Below are 17,113 nucleotides of genomic sequence, written 5' to 3'. Positions count from 1 at the left end.
GGAAAGACTCTTCCCGCTCAAAAAAGACAGTAGGACTAGGGGGCACAGCCTCAAGATAAAGGGGGGGCAGTTCAGAACGGAGTTGAGGAGGAACTTCTTCACTCAAAGGGTGGTGAATCTCTGGAATTCTCTGCCCGTTGAAGTGGTGGAGGCTGCCTCGCTAAATATTTTTAAGAAGCGGGTTGATGGGTTTTTGATAAGAGAGGGGATTAAGGGTTATGGGGAGAGGGCAGGAAAGTGGAACTGAGCCACGACAGATCAGCCATGATCTTATTGAATGGCGGGGCAGGCTCGAAGGGCCAGATGGCCTACTCCTGCTCCTATTTCTTATGTTCTTATGTTCTTATGATTGTGGCAGATGTTAAATTTATAAATACACATTCATCAATAGATTATACATTTACATAATTTATTTTAGATAGTGAAGGATGTAATTTGTGGCAAAACTCAAAAGGTCTGAGTACTCAGAACACAAAGTGCTCATGTGGATATAGTCTATTTGATTCACACTGATACAGCCACTCTCAAAAGCAGCTAAAAATTAGTCCTGCTCCATCTTTAAAGTTCAACAACAAAAAACTTCAGTTGAGACCGTCCTGATGTCTGAAGCCACTGGTCACTTATTTGGATTCTTCATCTACAGCCTGCAACACAGAAATCACAGCAAGTAAACCATCAAATGTATTTAATATACAACAGTACTGGTTTGAGCTAAGATACCTAAACACAACTGAAATCTCTACTGTGCAAATGTTTGCTCTGACTTTTTGAATATAGGAATAATTTGTGCAAAGAAGTCATTAGTTGAATCCGCTACATATCGGGCAGTCATGTGGACTCAAGAATATGATGTTCCATTGGTTTGATTCATATGCAGGATTGAAACTATTAGAAGGTGGTAGGGGGGAAGCTAGAAGGAAAAGGAAACCATACAGACAATAAAGGAGAAGGAAAAATACCAGTGATTAAACTAGATTTTGAAGGAGGACAAGGAAAATGAAGCAGCTTGGACAGACTGAGTGGCTATTTCCTGTTTGTATATGTCACAGATGAGCCAGAAAGAACAATATGGTCAAGTCAAAAAGGATTACATAGACTGCCATTCTAATTCCTTTAGATGGATACACTGAGGTCAACAAATTCCAACCAAGTGAACAGAGTAAGTATATGTAAAGACCAAACGTGAAGCATTAGTTGATTGATATTCCATACAGCCAGTTCCAGTAGATTTTCTGTAAAATATTATTTAACTTACTTTTATTTTCTTAAAATATTTATCCATTAACCCTAACCTCACTGGCACACTGGCTCATGGTCCACTCAAATTTCATATTATTTTCTTCATTCTTAATTCCTCTCCATGTGTCCATCTACAACCCAATAACAAATCCTTTATTCCTATGACTTCACCATTGCTTTGTTTCACCTCATGAACGCCAGCCACACCTCAGTCACCTCACAATCTTCTCCCAATGATCCAATCCTACCATTATTCCTTTATGACCATTTCTCATTATGATCTATTTGACCAAGCTTTTGCCAGCCCTCTCAAAATTTAGTTTCTTCACTGTCTGGTGTCTGTTTTTCCTACTGCCTTTGAGAAACATACACTGAAGGTGTTATATAAATGCACTTTGTCATTTAACCCCCACTTTCCTCAGTCCTCTAGCACCTTACTCAAGTCGTCATTCTTCTCATGTGATCTTAAACTTACTAGTACAAAACCACAGTGAAAGACCAAGGGCCCTAGTGTAGAACATAAAGAGCAAAGGAAGGTCAGAAAAATCAAAAGGCACCAATCAATGGCACTAGTTTGGCTTTTAGCAGCATGAACACTGTAAAACAAAGGACTGAGGGAGACAGGAATTTCCCGTTTTCAGCTCCTGAAAACGAATGGAGGACACAAAGTGCATCAGATAGTGAATTAATGCCAACTAAAACCAAGTCTGTTGGGTAGTGTAACAGGAGAAAGAATTGTCTTGGGGTTCAGACAATACGCTGTGTTGAAGGCTAGGAAGCAATCATCCAGCAAAGCCACAAACATTTTTGCCAGAAAATTAAGTCAAAGGGAATTGCTGCTATATTTATTTGAAGCAAACAACTAACTATGAAAATGACTTTTCCTGGTGCTTCACACTCACCATAAATATCATAACACAGTTCTGTGTTAGGTTTAGGGCCCCATGAAATAAGACCAACCCAACACTAAAAGCAATCTACTGTAGTGAGTTCATTGTTGACACACGAGCTAAAATTTCCAATGCATCTTGAACAGCCAAAGATTATTAAAAAGCATATTAATCACAGATAATAACACTACTTCATCAACCTTTGATTTCACTAGTCAATATCCTTTAGTCTGAACAGATACAAAAATATCTGTACTCAATATGACAAACTCATTCCGTACAAGTTAGAAAAAATAAAACTATGACTTACCATTAAAATACGATTAATTCATTCAGTCTTGAATTTTCCTCTTACATACGGGATGCGGTTAACTATTACTCTCCAATCTGTCACATATACCAGTGCCACAAAACCAACACCTCCCCAGGTTGCCACTGTTGGAACCCTAGAGAAATTATATACAATGCAGAAATTTCACATTAAATTCTGAAGCATCTTTACCCATGCTCTTTACTTTTGTTCACAAAATTAATAAACCACATTCTTTATATATCTTGTGCAATCTCGTTAACATTAATCTTGTGTTTCTGTTTAATCTATTTTTTTTATTTCTATGGATAACTAAAATTATTGTAATTTCCCTCCTTCAATACATGATCTTAAAGAAGTGACCTGCATTTCATTAACCATAACTAACACCACAAATGTTGCTCTTTTCTCTTTAATTGGAAATACAAGTCTTCAGCTGAGATGTTGTTGGAGCATAGTCTTTGCTGCATTCCATGCTCTCAGCCATTTCTTGCCATCACATGGAGCAAATCAAATTGGTTGATGACTGGCTTCTGTTACGGTGGGGACCTCAAAAGCAAGCTGAGATAAATCATTCACTGGGTACTTATGGCTGAGTATGTTGCAAGCACTTCAGTTTTGTCTTTCACATTGATGTTTTAAGCTCAACCACCATTAAGGATGGGTACATGTTTGGAATCTCAGGTTAATTGTGTAATTATCTACTGCAATCACGATTGGATGCAACTGGACTGCAAAACTTTGATCTGATTCCTTGGTTATGGTGACCATTTAGCTTTTCTATGGCATATTGCTTCTGTTGTTTAGCATTCATATAGTGCTGTGTTGTAGCTTCAGTAGGTCAGTGCCTCATTTTCAGTATGCCAAGTGATGTTCCTGGCATGACTCTTCTACACTCCTCATTGATTCAGGGTTGGTTCCTGGCATGATGGTAACTGAAGAGTGAGGTATGTTGGGTCATAAGATTACAGATTGTGGTAGAGCACAATTTCTATTGCTGTGGATGGTTTACAGCTCCTCATAGATGTTGGGTTGAACTGCTAAATCTTTTCAAATTCTCTCTGACTTAGCATCTCTGCAGCATCCCGACACAATGGAGAATATCCTTTATGTGAGAACAGACAGACTGGCAGTCTCCCAAATCAGCAACAGGTGGATGGATTAGGGTGAAGTTATTCATACAAGTTTCTCCCTCTTATTGGTTCTCTCAATACCTGATGCAGGCCCAGTCTGGCACAGAAACGCTTCAGGACTTAGGTAGCTCAGGCAGTAATGGTGCTACACGGAAGTCCATAGAGTACATTCTTGCTGTCCTCAGTGTTTCTGTCAAGTGGTGTTCAACATGGAGGAGCACTGATTCATTGCCTTAGATAGGGAGCTGAAGCTGGAGGTTTCCTTGCCCATGTTTGACCAACTGCCATGAGACATCATGAGATCCAGGATCAAGGGTCAGGACTCACTGCCATCTCTCTTGACTTTATATTATTATGCCGCTTCCTCTGGTGTGTCTGCCATGCCGGTGGAGAATGGTGATGGAGGAGTCTGGAACATTGCTCAAAGATATGATTTTGAGAGTACGATTATGTCAGGTTGTAGTTTGACTTGTCCTTATCACAGCTCTCCCAATTTTGGCACAAGTCATTTGGATTAAATGTTAAACCACAACCTGACATAATCGTGCTCTCAAAATCATACCTTTGAGCAATGTTCCAGACTCCTCCATCACCATTCTCCACCGGCATCTGCTCTCAGATGGATGCAAAAGATTATATGGCACTATTTTGAATAAAAGCCAGAGAGTTAACTCATTTGTCCTGGCAAACAATTGGTCTGTAATCAACATCACAAATTACCTAGTCATTGCTGTTAGTCAGTGTTTGCTAATTGCAAAGTGGTTGCTGTTTTTCATACAACTACACTACAAAGTACTTCAGTGTTTCGGGAAGCCTAGCAATCTGGAAAAGTGATTTCTAAATGAAAATTTTTCTTTTTAATTAGACGTTAGGGAGCATGACTTTTCAGGGTTGACGAGGTTGGGTACGGCAGTTGTGCCTGAATCCATTATCTATGTAGTTGGCACAGTAGCACAATGGTTAGCACTGCTGCCTCACAGCGCCAAGGACCTGGGTTCGATTCCCGGCTTGGGTCACTGTCTGTGCGGTGTCTGCGCATTCTGCCCACATCTGCATGGGTTTCCTCCAGGTGCTCCAATTTTCTCCCACAGTCCGAAAGACATGCTGGTTCGGTGCATTTACCATGCTAAATTCTCTTTCGGTATACCCAAACAGGCGCCGAGTGCGGTGACTAGGGGATTTTCACAGGAACTACATTGCAGTGTTAATGTAAGCCTACTTGTGACACTAATAAATAAAGTTAAAAAAATGTTACTGGGTGGTCCATTCAATTTTATTCTTCTGATACACTGTCACAGCAGTTTGCTTCAATTGAGTGAGCCATTTTAGAGGGCAGTTGGAGTGAACCAGATTGTCATGGTTAGCAATAATAATCACAACTCAAATTACCTGGGCAGATATTTTTTAATTGAAGTTCTAGTCATTCAGATGATCACGGTATTTTGGAAAAAAATCAGTCTAGCTAGTTCCTCCCTTGAACCATGGGAAAATGCTCTTTTCCTGCTACACAAACCAATTTGAGAGATTTAATATGTGATGTGCTATATGCAAAACTTAACATACATATAATCTGCTGTATCTCCTTTGAGCATTCTCATTAGCTAAGTGATCAGATTATATTTCTAATTGGAAATTTCTGCTAGTTTCATTGATCAAAATTTGTAATGAGTAATTTTCTAACCCTTCCACTAGCTGTTGCTAGACATGTGAACTGCCCTGTTTGATTTGTTTGTCTTTGATGTAGCTCTAGAATGCAGCCTGTAACGGCGAGGCAGGAACTTAATGTCCATTTTAAATAAAAGCATCATTGACACGTATAATCCCTGAACATTGGTTTTGAATGAAATCATTGACTGAAAAATCTAATCTCTTTTATTGCACTACCTGCTGTTTATTAATCTCTAGAAACTACGTGAGCACATTGGTCATGCTAAATTGCCCCTTAGTATCGGGGGATTAGCAGGGTAAATACGTGGGGTTGCAGGGATAGGGCCTGGGTGGGATTGCCTTTGTTGCAGGCTCAATGGGCCGAATGGCCTCCATCTGCACAGCAGGGATTCTATATCACAGAATCAAAGTAACACCACAAAGCAGTTTCAACTGCTTTTTCTTGGACTAAAAGAAAAATCTTCCACAAATGTTATGGAGAATCTTAGAATAGAAATGGGAGTTGTTGAGAAAGGGACACAGTAACATTTTGATTCATTTGGCTACAGGGTATTTTAAAAATCTTCAGTCTTTGTGCACTTCCTTTCTGCACCGTTTTAACTTTGTGATTGCTGTTATAATTGGGAACGTTCTTGTAAAACTTGTCACTGCACACCAGCTACTAGTTGACCACAAATCCCCTGTATGTGTGGGGAAAACAGTCATCAATTTATTTCTCCAAGCTGAAATTCCCAATGTTCAAAAAATGTAATTTTCTTTTAATAATTCACAGCAACAAAATATATCAATTAAATTGCCTCTTCATGTTTTAATTGTAGGTTTTGTAGGGAGAGGCCTGGAAGTAAAAAGCTGCGAAATTGATGCTTTTGCCTTGAACTATGATGCCATGAGCTAAAGTCTGATTGCGCCTTACATCTAATTTCTCTGGATCCAAGTCGCTGTGTTTTCTTTAGCTTAAAATGATTTCTGACAAATCCGTTGTTAAGTTATTTGATGCAGCTTCAGAGAGCAAATTTCAGAAGGTCTACTGAGGTAAAATTCAAGGTGGGTGTGCAAAACAATATCTATTGTAATACCTTTAGTAGGCTTTTTTGTGTCCTATAAAGTGAGAGAACAAAGACTGGGATGAAAGAGTCAGGGAAGATGAAAGACTTGGGGAGTTAAAGAGAGAGAGAAAGGGAGCCATCATTATTGTTTCCCAGATTTCTGCGTACGTTTGGGAGCCCGATTCATCCAGAGTGCATTTCATTTTAGAATAAGGGAACAATAGCATAGTGGTTACGTACTGGATTAGTAATCCAGATGCTTGGATTAACGAAAGAGTTCAAATCCCATCATGGCAGCTGCAGCTGGTAAAACTAAATTCAGTTTCTTAAGTAAATCTAAAACAAACAGCTGATATCATTAACTGCCAGATTATTGTAGAAACCCATCTGGTTCATTGCTGTCATTTTTAGGGATGGAAATCTGTTAGCCTGTACGTGAATCCAACACATCACATCAGCGCCGAAGTGTGGCAACTAGAGGATTTTCACAGTAACTTCATTGCAGTGTCAAGGTAAGCCTACTTGTGACACTAATAAATAAACTTTAAAAAATGTTGTTACAGGGTGATCCATCCAATTTTATTCTTCTGATACACTGTCACAGCAGTTTGTTTCAATTGAGTGAGCCACTTTAGAGGGCAATATCTGCCCAGGTAATTTGGGCTGCAATTATTATTGCTAACCCATGACAATCTGGTTCACTCCAACTGCCCTTTAAAATGGCTCACTCAATTGAAGCAAACTGCTGTGACAGTGTATCAAAGGAATAAAATTGGATGGACGCCAGTAGCAACATCTTTTAAGTTTATTTATTGGTGTCACAGATAGACTTACACTAACACTGCAATGAAGTTACTGTGAAATAGTAGTTGCAATAGAGCAGTTGCAATATATCTTGTAAATGTTATTGTTCAGCTAATCAATTATATAATTCTCCCTAAAAGTATTAGAAATTTCCCATATAACTGCTTGTATATTATCCCAAGTTCCAAACATGTCATTTCTTTCCAGTCTGCCCTCATTTGCAGCAAGGTGGGGCTTGGAATTTGGGGATTTACAGTACCCATGGGCAATTTCTGTACATGGGATGGAGAACTGTCAACAGGGCTTGTAAATTTCATCCTACTACAGTGGAAATCTAAAACCTGAAGTTTACTTAATCATTGTGGCATGATGGCCAGAGTGGAGAAAATTATTTTAACGGGGCCAGAAAGGCCATAGCTTCTGTTAATAAAACGTGTGAGTAATTCATAATGAGAGCTGTGACTTTTTCTTGACTTTGCAGCACGGTGGCACAGTGCTGTCTCATGGCTCCAGGGACTCAGGTTCAATTCCAGCCTTGGGTGACTGTGTCTATGTGGGTCCCCTCCGGGTGGGTTCTCCCTGTGTCTACATGGGTTTCCTCCAGATGCTCCAGTTTCCCCCACGATCCAAAAATGTGCAGGTTAGGTGGATTGGCCTTGCAAAATTATCCCTAGCGTCCCAAGATACCTAAGTTTGATGGATTAGCCATGGTAAATCTGTGGGGTTACAGGGATAGGGTGGGTAAAATACAGTTTAGGTTTTACATCCATCATCTTTTATTTGCCATTCCTTTGTTTCTCACCCAGCACATGTACAACAAAACATACACAAAGTCAAACACAATCTAATGTGATTTGCTCCTCTATACTGATGTGATGGCCATAAAGATAGCTCTGAAATATACACAGATGTGACGATGGCATTTACTGAGAAAGCAGCTGCAAGACAGAGGAACAAGTTGCATCTAACTCCTTCAATCAAATCAAGCAGGAGCAACAAATGTGTTATCAAAATTACAAGGTTATAAAATAGTTTAAAATTAACTTGTAAACATTGTATGGCTTTTTTACCTTGGGAAATAAGTTATTGCACTGTGCTGTAAATATTGAATTTAAAGATTTTCAGAAAGGAAATGGAACTTCTTCTGTCAAGGTATAACCTACAACAAATTGCATCTATATAGTACGTTTAAGTGTAGAAAAATATCCCAAGGCGCTTCACACAATCAAAAAAAAAGACAACTGAACAAAGGAGACAATATTTGGAGGACACAAAGTATAAAGATAGATTGAAGGAGCATCTTAAAGGAGGAAAGGAGTGCAGTGAAGCAAATGAGTACAAAGAGGGAAACGTGGGGCTTGGGCATTCATTGCCGATGACAGATGAGAATGTGCATGCGTGTAGAGGTGGGGTCATCAAAGCAATGGATAATTTGAGTCGGGGTGGAGTTGCCGCATTGGAAAAGTATAAAGAGATGGGCCATGAAGAGATTTAAAACACAAAATGATCATTTTTAATTTGTTCTTTAATTATTGGGGAAATGGCGAGGTCATTGAAGACAGGGGTGACGCCCACTCCAGATGATTAGAACCTGCCACAGATGATGCTGGCGTGAACAAATTTCAAATTTGAAATGACGATTCAACAGGATCATGTCAATAAAGTTCCAAGTTACTTCAGGCAATATTTTAAAAAGTGTTGCTTTGTAATTCCTAACTTCTACATAGCCTGGCCAATGAGCTTCCACATAACCTGGCCAGGATGTGTAGAAATTAGAAATTACAAAGTAACACTTTTTTAAAGTATTGCTTTAAGTAACTTGGGGCTTTATTGACACGATCCTGTTGGTTTGTGTGAAATATGGAACTTACAACCTTAAAGAGCAGTACTGGATCAGCATTGGGTGGCACAGTGGTTAGCAACTGCTGCTTCACAGCATGAGAGACCTGGGTTCAATTCCTGGCTTGGGTCACTGTCTGTGTAGCGTTAGTACATTCTCCCTCCCTGTGTCTGCATGGGTTTTCTCCGGGTCTCCGTTTCCTCCCACAGTCCAAAAATATGCAGGTTAGGTTGACTGGCCATGTGAGGGATTAGCGGGTAAACGTGTAGGGATATTGGGATAGGGCCTGGGTGGGATTGTGATCAGTGCAGACTTGAGGGCCAGATGGCCTCTTTCTGCCATGATTCTATGATTTTGGGGTTGCATTACTGTATTCATCAGACCAGGTCTCAGGTCAACTAAAAAGTCATGGTATGTTCATACTTGACCTGTGGGTTCTGATGAACAATAGCAAGAAGTTCTATTTGTGTCATACATTGACGGCAATGGTTTAGATTATAACTTCAGATAAAATATAAGGCTACAGCCCACACTATAAATACATGAAGGTTTGTAAGTTCCTTACAGCTTTTCCTGTTTCCTACATTATTTGCAGATGAAAAGGAGACAGGAATTAATCAATGTTGTTCCAATAACAAGCCACCAATGCAAGATGCAACCTTGTTAACCCCAGCTTCAGAACTAAAAGCAGAGCAGAAACTGCAAATGGTTATGGATATATACTTTCATTACGGCCATGGTGAAAAAGTGCTTTGGCTATTCCCTATTTATAGTATTAAAGTAAAATAAAAAATACGACAGATGCTGGAAATCGGAAAGAAAAACAAAGTGCTGGAAGTACTCAACAAGTCTTCAGGTAGCATAACGAGAACAAGTCCCTGTCTACATCAATGGGGACAAAGTAGAAAGGGTCAAGAGCTTCAAGCTTTTAGATATCCAGATCACCAACAACTTGTTGTGGTCTCCCCGTGCTCTCACCATAGTTAAGAAAGCCCACCAACACCTCTACTTTCTCAGAAGACTAAGGAAATTTGGTATGTCAGTACGATTCTCACTAACTTTTACAGATGCACCATAGAAAGCATTCACAGCTTGGTATCAGCCATGATCTTATTGAATGGCAGGGCAGGCTCGAAGGGCTGGATGGCCTACTCCTGCTCCTATTTCTTATGTTCTTATGTATGGCACCTGCTCTGCCCAAGACCACAAGGCACTATAAAGGGTCATGATTGTAGCCCAATTCATCACGCAAACCAGCCTCCCATCCATTGACTCTGTCTACACTTACTGCTGCCTCGGCAAAGCAGCCAGCATAATTAAGGACCCGAAGCACCCTAGACATTCTCTCTTCCACCTTCTTCCTTCTGGAAAAAGAGGTCACGTGCCAACCAACTCAAGAACAGCTTCTTCCCTGCTGCTGTCAGACTTTTGAATGGACTTACCTTGCATTAAGTTAATCTTTCCCTACACTCCAGTTATAAACTTGAAGCTCTTGACCCTTTCTACTTTGTCCCCATTGATGTAGACAGGGGCATGTTCTCCTTATACTACCTGAAGACTTGTTGTAACACTACATTCTGCACTCTCTCATTTCCTTCTCTATGAACAGTATGTTTTGTCTATATACTGTACAAGAAACAATACTTTTCACTGTATGTTAATACATGTGACAATAATAAATCAAATCAAGGTCTGACACCATATGTGGAGAGAGAAACAGAATTAACGTTGCAAATCAAATATGACTCAATTCTTTAGAATTGAAGGACTATAGAGATGTGATGGGTTTTATGCTGTTGAAAGATGGGAGAGGGACAAAAGGGAAGGTCGGGAATAGGGTAGAGGGAGGGAGAGATTCATTGGCAAACATATCATGGGAAAAAAGCAAAGGGAGTGGTAAGGTTGAAGTAAAGAAAGAACATTTGCCCCGAGTGAATGTGAAAGGCAGAATAATGAATAGCACTGCCCGTAAATAAAAACATGAAAAACAAGATTCATAAGAACATAAGAAATAGGAGCAGGAGTAGGCCAACTAGCCCTTCCAGCCTGCCCCGCCATTCAATAAGATCATGGCTGATCTGTCATGGCTCAGTTCCACATTCCCGCCCTCTCCCCATAACCCTTAATCCCCTCTCTCATCAAAAACCCATCAACCCGCGTCTTAAAAATATTTAGCGAGGCAGCCTCCACCACTTCAACGGGCAGAGAATTCCAGAGATTCACCACCCTTTGAGTGAAGAAGTTCCTCCTCAACTCTGTTCTAAACCGCCCCCCCTTTATCTTGAGGCTATGCCCCCTAGTCCTACTATCCTTTCTGAGCGGGAAGAGTCTCTCCACCTCTATCCTATCCATCCCATTCATCATCTTATACGTCTCAATGAGATCTCCCCTCATTCTTCTAAACTCTAACGAGTACAAGCCTAATCTATTCAGCCTCTCCTCGCTCAACCCCCTCAACTCCGGAATCAGCCTAGTAAACCTCCTCTGCACTCCCTCCAAGGCTAAAATATCCTTGCACAAGTACGGCGCCCAAAACTGCACACAGTACTCCAGCTGCGGCCTCACCAACGCCCTATACAGCCGCAGCAAGACCTCCTTACTTTTATATTCAATCCCCCTCGCGATGAAAGCCAGCATCCCATTCGCCTTCCTGACCACCTGCAAGCTGGGTTTTTGCGACTCATGCACAAGGACCCCGAGGTCCCTCTGCACCGTCGCCTGCTGCAGTTTTTCTCCACGTAAGTAATAATCCTTCCTACCATTATTCCTACCAAAGTGGACCACCTCGCACTTACCAACATTAAATTCCATTTGCCATTTCCTGGTCCATTCGCCCAGCCTATCTAGATCCTTCTGTAGACTCTCCCCACCCTCCGCACAATTTGCCTTTCCACCAATTTTGGTGTCATCAGCAAATTTCGACACCCTACACTTGGTTCCCTCCTCCAGATCATCTATATAAATGGTAAATAGCTGAGGCCCCAGCACCGACCCCTGGGGCACTCCACTAGTCACCATCCGCCAATCCGAATAGCACCCACTGACCCCCACTCTCTGCCTCCTATTTGACAACCAGTCCTCTATCCACGCTAACACCCTACCCCCAACTCCATGCCCCCGACCTTCTGTAATAACCTCTTGTGAGGTACCTTGTCAAACGCCTTCTGAAAATCCAGGAAGACCACATGCACCGGCTCTCCTCTATCCACCGCCCTAGACACATCCTCATACAACTCCAGTAAATTTGTCAGACACGACTTCCCTTTTAGGAAACCGTGCTGCGTCTGCTCTATCAAGCAGTTCCCCTCAAGATGCCTCGCTATTTCCTCCTTGATGACGGATTCTAACATTTTACCTACAACAGACGTTAAACTAACAGGCCTATAATTCCCCACCTTTTGCCTGGCACCCTACTTAAACAACGGCGTAACATTAGCCGTTTTCCAATCTTCCGGCACTTCCCCGGAAACCAGCGACATCTGGAAAATAACCACCAAGGCATCCACTATCACCTCCGCCATTTCTTTCAGGACCCTCGGATGCATTCCATCCGGTCCTGGGGACTTGTCCACAATCAACCCCTCCAGTCTGTCGAGCACCACCTCTCTAGTAACAGTAATGTCATCGAGACCCTCCAGTCCTACCACCTTTCCATCTCTAACATCCGGCAAATTATTCACGTCCTCCTCCGTGAAGACCGAAACAAAAAAGTTATTCAACACCTCCGCCATATCCCCATCCCCTACCACTAAGTCCCCCTTCTCATCCTCTAAGGGACCAACGTTCACCCTAGCCAGCCTCTTCCTCTTTATATATTTATAAAAACTCTTGCTATCCTTTTTTATATTAAGCGCTAGCCCAGCTTCATAGTTTCTCCTACCCTTCTTTACCAACTTCTTTGTCAATCTTTGTTGACATTTAAACCTCTCCCAATCCTCTTCTCGCCCACTACTCTTAGCTACTCTAAACGCCTCCGCTTCTAATTTAACACTTTCCTTCACCTCCTTCGTTATCCATGGCTGATTACCTCTCCTCCTACGGTCCTTTTTGACCATCGGAATAAATTTCTGCTGAGCACCAAGAAAGATCTCCTTAAAGATCCTCCACTGCTCCTCAGCAGACCTACCTTCCAACGCGCTCCCCCAGTCCACATTCGCCAATTCTTCTCTCATCCTACCGTACTCCTCTCTGTTCAAACAAAGGACGCACGTCCGGGAACCCACTTTCTCCTCCTCCATCTGCACCAGAAACTCCACCATACAATGATCACTCTCCCCAAGAGGATCCTTCACCGCAAGTTCCCTAATTCTACCCGCCTCATTACATAGCACCAGATCCAAGATAGCTCGCTCCCTCGTCGGCTCCAACACACACTGTTCGAGGAAACTATCCCAGCAGCATTCCAAGAACTCCTCCTCGAGCCCACCGCTTCCAACATGGGTCGACCAATCAATATGCAGATTGAAATCCCCCATAACTACGGCTGTCCCATTCCTGCACGCCGCACTTATTTGTGCGTTAACAGCCCGCCCCACCTCCAGATCATTATTGGGGGGCCTATAGACGACACCCACCAGCGTCTTCCTCCCTTTGCTGTTCCTAATCTCTACCCACAACGATTCCACCTTCTGCTCCTTGGCTCCAATATCATCCCTCGCTACCACCCTGATGCTATCCTTAATCAGCAGAGCTATGCCCCCCCCTTTTCCCTCCTGCCTATCCTTCCTAAACACTTGATAGCCCTGTACATTCAGCTCCCAGTCCCTGTCACCTTGCAGCCACGTCTCTGTAATGGCCACCAGATCATATCCATTTGTGTCGATCTGCGCCACCAACTCATCAGTACATGGCAAAAAGGAATCAAAATGGGGCCGGGCAGCAGTGTTCACTGTCTGAAATTACTGAACTCAATTGTTGAGTCCAGAGGTTGAGGTGCTGTTCCTCAATTTTGTGTTGGGCTTCAATGGAACAATGTAGCAGGCCAAGGTCAGAAACGTGAATGTGAGAGCAAGGTGGTGAATTAAAGTGGCAAACAACTGAAAGCTTGCTGGTCGACTAAGCAGAGCAGAGCAGTTACCCAATCTGTGTTTGGTCTCCTCAGTGTAAAACGCACATTGTGAACAGCAAATGCAGGTTACAAAACTGAAAGTAGTACAAGTAAATTGCTGCTTCACATGGAAGGAGTGTTTGGTCCTGGAAGGTGTAGAGAGAAGTTAAAATCCATCACATTTTTACCTTTGTTTAAGTTTGAAGAAGTTTTTTTAAAAATTATTTCACAAAATGCAGGAATCATTGGGCTAGGCCAGCATTTATTGCCCATCCTTGTTACCACCTCTTGAACCATGACAAGCCAAGTGGTGTAGGTAGAACTGCAAAGCTGTTGTCTTGCCTTTCATCTCCCTTCATTCTGAGCATTCGTCTCACTATGAACAATCTTTCACCACTGATTTCTACTCTATACTGCCTGGTGCAGAGAGAGGCCTGCCCACGTTCTGATATAGAATTATAGAAACTCGACAGTGCAGGAGGATGCCATTCGGCCTATCGAGCCTGCATCGAAAACAATCCCACCTAGACCCTCTCCTGATAGCCCCAAATATTTACTCCACTAATCCCGCGACACTCAGAGGCAATTTAGCATGGCTGATACGCCTAACCCGCATATCTTTGGACCGTGGGAGGAAACCCAGACAGACGGGGAGAACATGCAAACTCCACACAGACAGTGACCCAAGCTGGGAATTGAAACCAGGTTCCTGGCACTATGAGATAGTAGTGCTAACTACTGTGCCACCCCTGTATCTATTTATCCATGCCAATGTTGGGTTCTTCATCGGGCACACTTCCCAGGTACTTTACCTTACAATATTTCTTTTTCCAAACACATCACATGCCCAAAGTATGAGAGCTTTGTGCGATGCTGTTCGGAAATCACAATCAATTCGAAATGTTAACTCTTGTTTCTCTCTCCACAGCTGTGCCGAGACCTGAATATTTCCAGCACTTTCTGTTTGCATTTCATAATATTAAATTCTCAATCCAGGCCCATTTTGTTGAATCAGAGGGGCAACTGATTGATATAGGGGCAGCATGGTGGCACAGTTAGCAGTGCTGCTTCACACTGCCAGGGACCTGGGTTCAATTCCTGGCTTGGGTCACTGTCTGTATGGAGTTTGTACATTCTCCCTCCCCACGTCTGCATGAGTTTCCTCTGGGAGCTCCGGTTTCTCCCACATTCTGAAAGACGCGCTGGTTAGGGTGCATTGACCCGAACAGGCGCCGGAGTGTGGCGACTAGGAGGATTTCACTGTAACTTCACTGCAGTGTTAACATAAGCCTTACTTGTAACTAATAAATAAACTTCCACTTTATAATTACATTGAAAACACCAATAACTAGGATAATTATGGGAAGAACAATGACACTTTAGCCAACTGAGGAATAAATGAGCGACAGATTGAATACCGAACTTCACTTCTAACCAAGAATTTTTTAAAAAAAATGTGATCAGAGCAGCAGTACGGGTTGTGTTTAAAAAGGGCGAAGGAGGATACAGTGGTTAAATCATGGGTTGTTAGGGAAAGGGCTGTCAAGGTGAACCCAGCCTCAGGGCCTCCTGGAAAGTCAGACTCGGGACCTCAAACCTTCCAGCAACCATCCTCGTCCCACAGCTCTCATTCCAGTCCCCAGGCTGCTATCCTTACCAGTTTTTAATCAGCTGGACATATCTGGGTCCGACAAATTTTTCCAACATCTCGATGACCGCTCGCTGACCCACTCCAGACACACAAAATGGCGGCGCAAGGACCCCAGGCTGAGGCAGGCCCAGTCAGCGCCTGACGGAAATCATTCAATACAGCGCAAGAATTCATTCAAATAAAAAAAAACACCTTCCTATTTCTGTCGGACCTTCTTTTTTTAAAGTTAGACCACTCAAGTCAACAAGAAACGTAGATTACACTGTACCAAAATGGCGAGTAATGTGACTTTTCCCAGACGGTCTTCGCAGTGCGGTTCCCATTCACTGATGCTCGGTGCTGCCCCTTTTGGTCAGGAGTGGAAATGTGTTTCATCAGAAACTGTCCATTCTCCAGAAACTGACCATTCCCCAGAGACTGTCCACTCCCCAGAAACTGTCCACCCTCCCCCCCCCCCAAGAAATTGACCATTGCCCAGAAACTTTCCATTCCCTCAAAACTGTCCAACCTCCAGAAATTAGAATCCTACAGAGCAGGAGGCTATTTGGCCCGTAGAGTCTGCACCAACCACAATTCTACCCAGGCCCTATTTCCATAACCCCGTGCATTTACGCTAGCTTGTCCCCCTGACACTAAGCTGCAATTTAGCATGGCCAGTCCACCTAACCCACACGTCTTTGGAGGAGAGGAAACCAGAGCACTCAGAAGAAATGCACACAGAAAAGGGGAGAATGTGCAAACTCCACACAGACAGTAACCATAAGATATAGGAGCAGAGTTAGGCCACTTGGCTCATCAAGTCTGCTCCGCTATTCGATCATAGCTGATTTTTTCTCATCCCCATAACCCCTGATTCACTTAATAATCAAGAACCTATCTCTGTCTTAAAGACAATCAATGACCTGGCCTCCACAGCCTTCTGCAGCAAAAAGTTTCACAGATTCACTATTCTCTGGCTGAAGAAATTCCTCCTCATCTCTGTTTTAAAGGATCATCCCTTTAGCCTGAGGTTGTGCTCTCTAGTTCTAGTTTTTCCTACTAGTGGAAACATCCTCTCCATGTCCACTCTATCTAGGCTTTGTAGTATCCTGTAAGTTTCAATAAGATCCACCCTCATCCTTCTAAACTCCAATGAGTACAGACCCAGAATCCTCAACTTTTGGAAAGGCTTAAATACAACTTTGCAGTAACTAAAGCATATTTTGAAATACCCATAACAATTATTCGAGTTTCATAATAACATCCAAGTGTTCAAGAAATTAATTGGCACATTTTACAAAGGCATCTGTTATTATAGAACTGCTTTGGAAAGATCTTATTAAAGAGAATTACTCCTGGAGTGACTTCCAAAATCTAAAGACAGCCATGAAATTTCATTCCTGAAGTTGTTTAGAATACTGTCTAATTGGTTTAGAGTCGGCTGTTCTGGGAGATTTAATCATATGGTGATGTCTTCAAGGGCGCTGAAGTGAACCCATTGACATT

General features: G+C 42.3%; 1 protein-coding gene across 1 annotated transcript; it reads right to left on the bottom strand.

The window, feature by feature from the left end:
• Positions 1–392: 392 nt before the first annotated feature.
• On the bottom strand, positions 393–15,769 carry uqcr11 (ubiquinol-cytochrome c reductase, complex III subunit XI). The gene is made up of 3 exons (XM_080212983.1): positions 15,635–15,769; positions 2,440–2,575; positions 393–644 (listed from the first exon to the last, which is right to left on the bottom strand). Exons 1-2 carry the CDS (start codon positions 15,682–15,684, stop codon positions 2,458–2,460), a joined length of 168 nt encoding a protein of 55 aa, XP_080069109.1. The 5' UTR covers positions 15,685–15,769; the 3' UTR covers positions 393–644; positions 2,440–2,457.
• Between the last annotated feature and the right edge of the window lie 1,344 nt (positions 15,770–17,113).

The sequence above is a fragment of the Carcharhinus amblyrhynchos genome, chromosome 26, assembly GCF_965287045.1.
Source record: "Carcharhinus amblyrhynchos chromosome 26, sCarAmb.v2.hapA, whole genome shotgun sequence".
Taxonomy (NCBI): Eukaryota; Metazoa; Chordata; class Chondrichthyes; order Carcharhiniformes; family Carcharhinidae; genus Carcharhinus; species Carcharhinus amblyrhynchos.
This window is presented reverse-complemented; position numbering and strand designations above follow the sequence as displayed.